This window comes from Pyrus communis, chromosome 17 (assembly GCF_963583255.1).
Source record: "Pyrus communis chromosome 17, drPyrComm1.1, whole genome shotgun sequence".
Lineage (NCBI taxonomy): Eukaryota > Viridiplantae > Streptophyta > Magnoliopsida > Rosales > Rosaceae > Pyrus > Pyrus communis.
The window spans coordinates 13026837-13038558 of record NC_084819.1 but is presented as its reverse complement, the minus strand read 5'-3'; the positions used below and the strand labels follow the sequence as shown (position 1 = coordinate 13038558).

The window sequence follows — 11722 nt, the reverse complement described above, 5'->3', positions numbered from 1 at the left end:
TTTGACCTTGTCAGTTAATCTAGTATTGTCTCTTCCCTTTAATAAAATATCTGCGCATGAAACTTCCCAACACTCAATTATGTTACTGAAATGGAAACACAATGAAGAGGCCCATTTCCCTTTAAATTTGAAATTCTATTACAGTGACATTTTAATGCAAAGAAGTTATTGTTTAGAACATATTATCATGTATTGGCATGAAAAAGGCAATGAAGAATATATATGTATCTAATATCCAACGTACTTTCATACTACATATACTTCATATCAAATATTATATGAGCAAAAGTGCTCTTATTCTATCATTCAAATTGAAAAACCTCTCTCTTGCATAATCATGTATTAATATTTTGCTTATCACTTTGCCATTTTCCACTACTACACTGAAATTTTTGTAACATTAGAATTGTAATACATCATCATTTGAAATTATCCCTATTATCATATTGGGTATAAGCCATATTATAATAAAATTTTCTGAGTTGATTTTCGGGTTGCCCCCACTAGAAGAAATTTCTAGCTCCGTCCTTGTGTATTTGTGTTCGAGTTTTGGTCTTTCATGTAAATCGTGATCTGATTTTAGTGATTTTCTTTATGGAATGGTTTCAGCCAACTGAATCTTTCTTCCATGACAAGGGCATCACACTGGGGAGCCTCATCGGCGTTTCCGGCATCCTAGATCTCTCCGGAAGATCTACACGGAGAAGGGCAACAGAAACCTCCAAAAACAAAAAGAACCGTAAAACCAAACCTTGGTTATTTTCCTTCTGCTCCAAGCTAACCAATGACTCTGTGAACGTGAGCAATGATACTCCATCACTAGGTCACTTTCTTGAGGCAGAAAGGAGAGCAAGTACCCACAACACCAACAGAAGAAATCACGTCGCTCCAATCGAATATGGCCCCGAAGATTTCTCACCGGCAGTGCCGGTTTCCGGCCCCAACGGGCTGTTTGTGGACGGTGCAGTTGCCGCTGCTCAGCCAAGTCCTTCAGAGAGTGGAGATGGTGGATCAAGATCCAACAGAGAGTTACTAGAATATGGCAATGGACTTGGAACTCCATTACTGCTTTCATGTTTGCGTGGAAAACTCATTAAATGATCACTTAAATTAAAATTTCAGATTCCATGTTGTTTAAAAGACAGGACTTTCATTAATGGAGGGATCTTTTATTATTAATACAGGTCTTTTGAGATTTAATTATAATTAAACTCTGAAATTGCTCTCTAATTAAAAGGGTGTCAACCAAATGATTCTTGATTACTAAATGCTAAACAATTCCACTGCTTAGTTTCACACTTCCACATGATTTTTTTTACAAGCCAATATTCTAAATTAATCTAATCTACGAAAAGAGGCAAAGAACTCAAGTGAGAGAGGACGGACACACTCCCCTGACCTAACTCATATATGCTTGCTCAAATGATCTTATTTTGCATGGTTATTGCAGCCTAAACCCATGGAAACGTCGTGTAATAAGAACTCTTTGTAGATGCTAAAGGGGCTTTGGTGATCCGTCGCCATAGACGGCTCATACCAAAAATTAATTAGCTTTTGTGTTTCGTGACAATTGTAAGTTGAGAAATTTTATTTGAACTCATTTAACCTTCCTTTCTCCACACTAAACTTAAACTTTAAATGTGAATTGTCCTTCTTACCTTATTGCATAATTATCATCAAGTATAATATGAAATTAACACTAAAACTAAAATTTACCATTAAACCCATACCAATAATCAAACCCTACCATCACAAAATCTTTATCCTATGTTCATTCTAACTATAACTTTAAGACGCACCCATAGAGAAAAACAAGCTTTTGTTTACTAATAGATATTTGAAGTTTTCAATCCTCCAACTGAGGTCATGCAAGTTTTTTTCATTTGGTTTCAATTTTTCAAGGGTTTAGGAACAAAACCAACGCCTTGTCCAAAACATAATTACTAGCAGAAACATATGGGATTTAAAATTTTTATTTATTTTAATCATCCAGTAAGCAAAATCAACAAAAGAAGGACCAAGCACACGACAAAATGTTAGACATACTACTGCTCTTTTTACGCTTTGAATGAGTTAAAGAACAATGATTTTGAGTTTTATTTTCTAAATAGGTGCAACAATAAATTTCTATATTGAATTGGGTTTATGATGGTAGCGTAGTAGCAAATTTAGGTTTAAAGAGATTGATAGTTTACTTAAAATTAATATGAATGTAAAAAGTAAGTTGAGCGTAGAAATAAATTATACAGGTTCAAATAAAATTTCCCTTTCATATTAAGTTTCTAGATATCGTAGGAGCCGGACTTAGAACAAACATAGTTTGATTGAATGAGTCAAAAAGTACTAGGTTTCTACCTCTGTTTCCTTCCATGAAAAGGGCAAGGTAATTGAACTTTTATTTATTTAATGAAGAATTATATATTTATAATTGGGTGAGAAACCCTTCAAAGTTTTGCTGCTTCTTTAATTTAAAGAAAAACAGACAAAAATGCTCAAAGAAACAAGGCTTGGAGATCCAGCTTACTGAAGGACATCTATATTCTCATTTTCTCTTAGCATTTAAGACCCTCCAAACAAATTGGAAAACATACCGCTGAGGAAGATCCCTCTCCGTCTTCCCGAGCAAAACCGAGACAACTTATCTCAAAGAGAACAAGTCCACAACTTCACTTGTCAAGGCTTATGGATCTCCTCATTGCATTCAGCAGCTACCTTTCCTGAACTGCGATTGCCCATCCTTCCAAACGAGCTCATAGGCGACAACACCTTGAAGCTACTGCTGCCTTCGCTGACATTAGACTTTCTTGATCTCCTTGGCTTTGCGGGACTCATTTCCGGCTCCATGTCATCGCTGGCCTTAATGTTGGCAACAACTAGTTGGGTAATGGTGGTTCGGCAAAAGGGGCAAACTGGGACTGTAGGACAAGTAGATGAGGGATCGGGCTTCTTGTGGCAGCATAGGGCTAGGGTGCAATGAGCACACATTTGATGACCACATGGTACGACCTCAATTGTGCATAACTGGTCAAAGCATATGCAGCATAGGTCCACATCACTAGCCTGTATAAATGATTTGACCGGTGAATAACTAAAGGCACATGCATTGTCCATTTCTATAAATTCATTGCATCGGTGCACAATAACACGTTTACAAGGTTTACTCATTCAAAAATGATATTTCAACTCTAGAAAAATTCTAAATCCTTTCTACTGAGCCAATCATATAGATAAAAAAAATATATATATATATACTAAATGCAAGGAAGAAGAGAAGGCGCATCTACCTCAGAGGCATTATCATCAGCCTCAGTATCTGAATGCAGAGGAGATGGGAGTGAGGCTACTGTCTCCTTCAAGATTGCTTTCTCCCTCTCCATGTTTGCTTCCGTTAATGCCTTTTCTAACAAAGCTTTAGCCTCTGGATTGAGCTCACTGATGAACTTCAAAGGTGATGGCCAGACCAGAGGCTCTGCTGATGAAGGGTTCAGTACGGCAGCACATGCTTGATGCTTGTGCTTCAGAGCAACTGTATATGGTATTCTCCTGTAGAGATCAGGTTTCAGATGTCATGGCAACATATTTACAGAACTTTTACCTAAAGTAGAAAACTCACTACTTGAAGATGGAACACTTGTGGGATTAGAAGCTCCAATGATGCCAATGATTTTGCAGTACATATACAAAAACTACCGTGAGGGGATGTGGTTTTATGCGTTGTACACATGGAATTTATAAAGCCACATCCCCGTGCAGTAATTTTTGCTGATGTGCTCATATGGACAATGCTCAGAAAGAATTCCAATGTAGAAAAATGTGGAGTAAAAGAGGCTTTTCTGAGGTTTACTTTATTATATTAATACAAAAATTAAGATTTTCCAAGATACAATTCAAAAATAGGTAAGCAACTAGCTGGCAGCGATAAGGAATTCAGGAATAGAATAAAGATGTAAATTCCTAATTGGGAATCTATTTGTTCTTTGGAATGTAATGGTCCGTAAAGGTTCATGACAAGCAAACAATCCACTTAATTGACTAATAGATCTACGTAGTGTTTCTAATATGGAAAGACACATAATTTAGTACAGATGCAGATATTTACACCACCCAATAAAATGAAATTTACCCAGAAGAGTCTAAGTGAAGCCGATCCGCTCCCCAAGCAAGCAACTCTCGGACACAATCTAAAGATCCACCACGAGCAGCTAAATGAAGTGGTGTGCTTCCAGGGTAGCTGCATGCATATGGTACTTCTATCAATCCAATTGGCAAACTATTACAGTGCAGCTATAACATGAGTAAGACAATATATAAATAATTACCCATATCCACCAGTTGAAGCACAAACAAGAGCTCCATTGTTTAAAAGAACATGAACGCACTCTGGCCGTCTTTGGCGGGCTGCTAAATGCAATGGGGTTGCACCACCTGCATCTCTTATGTTCACAAATCTCGCAAATCCCCTGCAATGCCATTTTATGTAAGATTAAACTTCAATCATCATAGAGAGAGGCATAGAGAGACAGGGTGAAGAAAGACCAACCAAGAATTTGCAACAGGGGTGGAATGTGCAGCGGAAAGAATGGCTTGAAGGCAGTCTGAATGGCCATAGTATGCAGCGTAATGCAGACAAGTTCTTCCATTCAGGGAATCAAACATCAAAATCTAACAATTACAACAAAAAAAACCAAATATCAGGATCTGATCAGTATAACTTAAGTACAAAAACTGTATACAAAAAAGAAAAAAGTAATCTGAACATACATTCGCTCCTGCTTGGATAAGCTTTTGGACACAGGTGATATTCCCATTCATCGCAGCCAACATTAACGGAGTCTACACCACATAAGAAAATGGGAAGAACAAATTCAAAACAAAGCAATCCAATCCAAAGCATGCAGAAAGAAGTAATCTTTGTTCACAAAAACCATCAATAACAAAATCCCATTACCTGTTTGTATCGATTCACCACATCCGGATTGATAACAGACCGATCCAACAGCATAGACAGAACCTAAACTTAATCCCATCAAAAACATTAATGAACAGAAATTAAAATTAAAATCCATTGAAAACCCATCAATGAAATCCAAAACCCACCTCGATCCGGCCATTTGCGGCGGCGACATGCAGAGCAGACAGCCGGCGGCGGCCTTTGCTCAGCTCCAAAACACTTGGGTCAGCTTCCACCATGGCTCCGACAAGCCCCAAGTCCCCATTCTCCACAGCTCCAAAGACTCCATTCTCACGAGGCTCTCCGCAGCTCAGGCCCTGACCCATCTCCCCCAACTCTCTTATCGTTATCGCATTTGAAAGGTGGCCTGAGAGCTAAGTTTCTCACGCGCCACCTTCCAAGGGCGACGTGCTGCCACCGGATGGGTGGTGGTGGGGCAGCTCTGGCGTTAGCAGTGCTGCAGTGGCTTAGGCTTCAACGAATGTTGATGTGAATGGGCAATCTAAGTAGTAGGCGACGAGTACATGTGGCACTAATTGGCCTCGGCATTCGGACCTGACCGCCGATATTTCGGGCAGCTTGACCGCGCGGTCCTTTCTTCTTTCTAATGAACAATTTTATTGTCAGAGCTCGGGCAGCTGTCAGATATTTTTATCGGGCAATTTTTTAGATTTTATATTCCTTATCTTCGATGGGAAGCCTTTGACATAAGTCTTTGTTTCACACATGGATTAGTGAAAAATTACATTAATCTAATTTTAATTCTACTTGAATTTTGATTTTCATATTCTTGCTTTTTATCTATCTATTTTACTAGAAAAAATTAGGATCAAATCACTTAATTAGTGGGCTGATAAGACCATTTAGGTTTGATTACTACATCTACGTAATCAAATATTAACATTTACATTATGGATTTATCAATGCTTCGATTATATAGATGTCAATATGACCCATATCGATTAGTAAGGAACAATAACAAATGAGGTTTATAATTGATGATCGGACCATTTAGGCAATCATGTGGCTGTGAATGTAATTTTTTGGAACATATTTCAAAAATTGCATCTGGCAATTACTGAACCAAATACAAGAGTGACTATAATTGTAATCTAAAGTCATTTGCCATCGTATAAACTTGTCGAAAAACATGATTAAACATATATGATTAAGCCATATGCCACTTCTTTCTTATTAATTAATTTATTTTTGGTTATATGGTCCTCTTCCTCGGCCTACGCGTTCTGGAAAAGCAAGTTTGGTACAAAATCGACAGCAGGAAAATATAAGTAACAATATTGGTGAAGATCCGAAAGCAACCACAAATATAAAACAAATATAAGAACTACTTGGGAAAATAATACATTATTTTTTAAGAGAATTTGAATGATGAAGGTACTTTTTTTTGTAATTTAGTTTTTGTAATTTAGGAGGACAATTGCTTTTCCCACTTTTCGACCTCCTCACCCTACTTCTTGTTCCCATTCTGGTTGCCAACCCTAGCTAAAGTTATTGTCTGCTTTTCTCCTTTTTATTTTTTTTTACAGCTTTTGGTCAATTATATACTGCTCTGAAAACACCAACCATGAAATACGACGACATCTTTGAACATTTACACACAAACAAAACAAAAAAGAGGGAGGGAAAATGGAAACTATTTCTCTGAAAATGTTTTCATATTATCATGTATTTTAGCCGAAAGCTAGAAAGTTGCTTAGGTCTTCCTCAATTGCAAGGGTTAAACATAACTCCAATCTATAGTCTTGAAATTATTTTTAAATGAACATTGTCAAACCATACTCATATACTATTTCCAACCGAAATAGTTAAATAGCCCTCAATAATTTATTAATTTTAAGTTTATATTTTAAATTTATTAGTTAATGTAGCTAAACTATCGTTGAATGTTTTCAAATCTAGCAGTGAAATTTGAATCAATTATTACAATGAGGAATCGGCTTCCAAAAAAAGGTTAAGAGAAAGATTACATTTGATCAGTCTGACGCCTATTCAGCCATTAATTAGAGATAGCTTTTTGAACAAATCAAACATTTTTTTTTTTAAAGTTTTTTGAACATTTAGCTCTCCCCTCGTAAATGGGACAAGAGATGTTGGTCCACCGCGTTTGTTCGTTTGGTTGAAGAGAAAGTAAAAGGCATTTTTGTTGATTTTGGGGATTGAGGAGGCGGACGATTGTATTGGAAGGTGAGAAATAGGCATATTCCAAGGAAGGATTTGAATAGGGTGTAGCTATCTTGTACGGTCAGATGACCAAATATTTGAGCTCATGTCATGTGATGTCGAGTTTTTCACCAATGACAACAACAACTAATAATGCAACAAATGTCTTTTTGTTGTAAACGTTTTTAGTTTAAGTGTGATTGTGTAAATCTTAAATTAGATTTGATTATAGTTATTATTTCCTATATAGACTTGTATTCCTTGGGAATGAAGGATTTCTTCTCTCTCTTATATAAATAAAGGCACTGCGTATGAGGGAATAACACACACATTCCTCCATACAATTCTACAAACACATCTCTCTCTTTTCTCTCTTTGCCGCCAACCCCCTTCCCCTTGTCAAATAAAATAGGCTACAACACATTATTAGCACGCTCCTACCGCTACGCGTAGGAATTTGACGTGGAAGCTTTTTCTGCATCAAGCCAGTTCATCCATATCATTACACAATCAAGTTCTTCCAAAACAACGATTTTTGTCTCAATGTTTTTGTAGCCCTAATAACATGAACATTCACCATAATGACCCAACTGTTACGTTTTTCGAATTTTAGATTCTAAATAAATTGTGTAGGCATGATATTCATAATTGTTGAATTATGTGAATTTGATATTGCCATGAATTGCATCAAATATATGTTCATTCATTCAAATTATAAATGCCATTGAATTGGAAAAAAAAAAAAAAAATCCTTTTTTGGATTCATTTGAACCCAAACCCGAGAGCAAAGCCAAGACCATGAAGCCCCATAAGTCTCCAAACCCAGAACCCGACGCCATCACTGGCCTCACCATTGATTTCTGACACAAGCATGGCCTGCAGCCATGCCCAGCCACCACAGTTGCTTTCCCAACGACCTGAAGTCGTCCCCATCAAAATCGTGGCTGAGATTTTTGAATTCTCGTCGGACTTTGAAACCCTAACTCGAACCCGAGGGTTTCTTGGTTCGTCGACGTCGAGTTTTGACTCCCCATCACTTAGGAAGAGGTTCTACGGTGAACTATACCCCTCTAATCGTCGCCAGAAGTGACGGGTCCGGCGTTTTTCCTCGGCAAGCACACCCAGCACACGACTGGTTGGTCTTCTGATCCAAAAACCAAGCTATTTGGGCTTTGGCTCTTCTCGGCCCAAATCTAAACCCAAATTTGGCTTTTAGATTTGTTGTCTCAAGCCTTATCCCTCGACCCATTTGTGACGCCAGCCCAATTGGGCTTTGGTGTCCCCGTGTCCCCACCGCAGCAAAACTAAGCCCCTGCAGGGCTTTCCTAGTTCCTTGCACCCAACCGTACTTGATCTCAGCCTATAGCTTGTGATCCAGTACCCTGGCCTGCGACACACTTGATCACGCCCCCTTCATAGGAACACATACACTGTGAAGTAGCGGATCCGTGCCTATCTGTCTTAGGCCTGCAGCCCAACCCAGCCCAATTTTTGGGCCTGGGCCGTACATTTCACATTACTCAGCCTACCCGTGGGATTTGCCTTATTTTGGGCCTCGAGTTTAATTGTTTATTATTTTTAGACAATTTGGGTTTTATAATTTTTCATCCACACTTAAAATTTGGCCCGAAGTCCAAATAATTAATTCAATTATAATTATAGACTTGAAGTTCTATTTGCATATTTTCTTGTTGCATATTTTTGTATATATATTTGCGTTTGTCTATAGGAACATATGAACCTGAAGTTCATAATTACTTCGAAACCTGAAGTTTCTAAAAACATGCCTTGTTTGAAAACCTGAAGTTTTCCTTAAAAACATCACTCATGAAAACCCGAAGTTTTTTTCATGTGAATTTTAACAAATACTTGTTTATTAGAACTTGAATGTTCTATTCCTATGTGAATGAATTGATATTTTTCTCCATTACACTAATCACATCTTGTCTATCTATTTTGTGATAGGAACATGTCGAATTTGAACAAACTTGACTTCACCGCTTTAAAGGTCTTTGGAAGTAATTACCTCAAGTGGGTCCAAGATGTGAAGCTCCACCTCACTGCAAAGAATTTGCATCCTGCCATTGAAGATGAGTCGGACAACCCCGTTGGTGAAGCTGAGAAAGACACTGCCATGATCTTCATCCGAAGACATATTCACGACGCACTGCAAACCGAGTACCTTGTTGAGGAGGATCCACAAGCACCCTGGGTTGCTTTAGCTAATCATTTTGATAACCAAAATAACATTTTCTTGCCTGAAGCAAGACATGACTGGCAGCATTTGCGCTTTCAAGACTTTAAGTATGTGAATGAATATAATTCTGATGTTTGTCGAATTTGATCACTTCTCAAGTTTTGTAATGAGACTTTGACAAAAGAGGATCTTCTGGAGAAGACCTATTTAACCTTCTCTGCTACTAATATTGTTCTGCCGCAATAATATAGAGTTCAGAAGTTCACTAAGTTTTCATATTTGATCTCTGTTTTACTTCTTACTGAAAAGCAAAATCAGCTGTTGATGAATAATCATCAAGCTCGACTTATTGGGGGCAATTGTTGTGCCTGAAGCACACTATAGCACGAATCAACACCAAAACACGAAAATAGGTGTGGTAGAGGCGGCCAGAAGCCACCCTGTCAAGGTCAATATAGAGCCAAGGCCCATCTAAGGGAGGAAACAAAGCCCAGAAGTGCCCTAACCACGTTCCCAAGGCCCCAAACTTCAAGAATAAGGGCAAAACACCTAACACCATGGATATGGATATGTGTTATCGCTATGATTCAAAGGACCATTGGTCCCGTGTTTGCCGAGCTCCCTATAAGGTTTTAGATGAATATCATTCTCGTCGTAAGAATTTTGAATTAAACTTTGTGCAAGTGGACGAACCTGAGAGCACCAAGATGGAGGTTTCTGACTTTCAAGAGGCCGTTACCCCTATGAAAGATTAGAATCTTAGACATAAACTATTTTCTAGTTGAAATTTAGACATTGGGGCCGAATTCTACCTAGTGGCCGAACCCCCTCTTGTTTTTGGTTAATTTTGAACAATTTTCCCATATGTTTGGATTTTTTTTTTTTTTGGATATTAAGTTTTTAATTAATTACCGTCCTTGAATACTTAAAAATTATTTTGAATGGATATTTGTTTTAAGAACTTTTATGCATGTGATCGATTCAAATTAACTATTCATTCTAGGTATGACTAGTGGGAAAGTTAGTTGTTTGACAGATAGTGCAACCACACACATCGCTTTGCGTGAATGCGTCTATTTCACTAACTTCATACCCAAGAATACACCTCTGACAACCCTCTCAAGCCCATCTAATTTTGATCGAAGGATACAGTATGACACGTATAATGTTGTCCAATGGTACAATTTTGACCATTGATAAGACATTTTATTCTCCGTGTTTCAGAAGAATGTTATTGAGTTTTAAGGACATTAGAGATAATAATTGCCACGCTGAAACCCATGTAGAAAACGAAGTTGAATTTCTGTGCATAACTTCATACGAATATGGCCATAAGCTTATTCCAAAGAAGATGGAGCGTCTCCTGGGTGGTTTGTATACTACGACCATACATCTCATAGAAAGCCACTATGTGGCCGGCCTTACCTCTAGGACCGTGCACGAAATTACACTTTGGCATGATCGTTTGGGACATCCTGGACGGATAAAAATGTGTTGTATCCTCAAATCATCGCACGGGCATCCACTAACTTGAAGTTTAGGTTTGATTCAAGGAATCACATGTCAAACATGTTCTATGGGAAAGCTTATTACTAAGCCTTCTCATGACAAGATTCGTTCGAATCCTCCTATTTTTCTATAAAGAATTCAGGGGGACATTTATGGACCGATTCACCTTCCATGCAGACCATTTAGATATTTTATGGTTTTGGTTGACGCCTCCACACGTTGGTCATACGTGTGCTTGTTGTCCACAAGGAACGCTGCATTTTCCAACCTAGTGGCTTAGGTTATCAAGCTCAGGGCTCATCTCCCTGATTATCTAATCAAATTTATTCAATTGGATAATGTTGGAGAATTCACATCTAAAACTTTTGATGACTATTGCATGTCGGTTAGGGTTGAAGTTGAACATCTAGCACCCCATGTTCACATCCAGAACGACCTGGTAGAGGCATTTACTAAACGCTTACGAATGATTGCTTGATCGTTGGTTATACGTACCAAGCTCTCGATCACTGCTTAGGGCCATGCAATATTACATGCAGCCATGTTGGTCTGCCTGAGGCCTGTTACGACCCAACCATATAGCGCCCTTCAGTTGGTTACCGGATACGAACCTGACATATTGCATTTGCGAGTTTTTGGTTGTGCGGTCTATGTGTCGATTTTGTCGCCCTTACGTACAAAAATGGGGCCTCGGCGAAGAATGAGGAAACAACCACATCTTCATGGTGCCAAGAAAACAACCACAATGGTATTGCTATTCATAGGAATATGGAACACCCTTTGTACAATATATGAACTGTTAAGGATTGATTCGGTCATTTTTGAAGCAAAAGAAAAAACCTTTGTACAAATAAGCATTATTAATACCTTGTGAAATCACAATG

The 11722-nt window shown here is 38.2% G+C and overlaps 3 protein-coding genes across 3 annotated transcripts; 2 read left to right on the top strand and 1 right to left on the bottom strand.

Moving 5' to 3' along the window:
* Nucleotides 1-607: 607 nt before the first annotated feature.
* LOC137721799 (uncharacterized protein At3g17950-like) lies at nucleotides 608-1229 on the top strand (the record flags this gene model as incomplete). Its single annotated transcript, XM_068460812.1, is given in 1 exon segment — nucleotides 608-1229. A coding segment is annotated over 1 exon segment (494 nt), but the record flags the coding sequence as incomplete, so codon positions are not given.
* A 1129-nt stretch (nucleotides 1230-2358) lies between these two features.
* LOC137722491 (putative E3 ubiquitin-protein ligase XBAT31) lies at nucleotides 2359-5462 on the bottom strand. Its single transcript, XM_068461505.1, has 8 exons — nucleotides 5098-5462; nucleotides 4949-5011; nucleotides 4762-4833; nucleotides 4541-4662; nucleotides 4320-4460; nucleotides 4124-4231; nucleotides 3285-3543; nucleotides 2359-3060 (listed from the first exon to the last, which is right to left on the bottom strand). The coding sequence occupies exons 1-8, from the start codon at nucleotides 5275-5277 to the stop codon at nucleotides 2674-2676; spliced, it is 1332 nt and encodes a 443-aa protein (XP_068317606.1). The 5' UTR covers nucleotides 5278-5462; the 3' UTR covers nucleotides 2359-2673.
* A 3639-nt stretch (nucleotides 5463-9101) lies between these two features.
* LOC137722032 (uncharacterized) lies at nucleotides 9102-9476 on the top strand. Its single transcript, XM_068461036.1, has one exon. The coding sequence runs from the start codon at nucleotides 9102-9104 to the stop codon at nucleotides 9474-9476; it is 375 nt and encodes a 124-aa protein (XP_068317137.1).
* Nucleotides 9477-11722: the final 2246 nt, after the last annotated feature.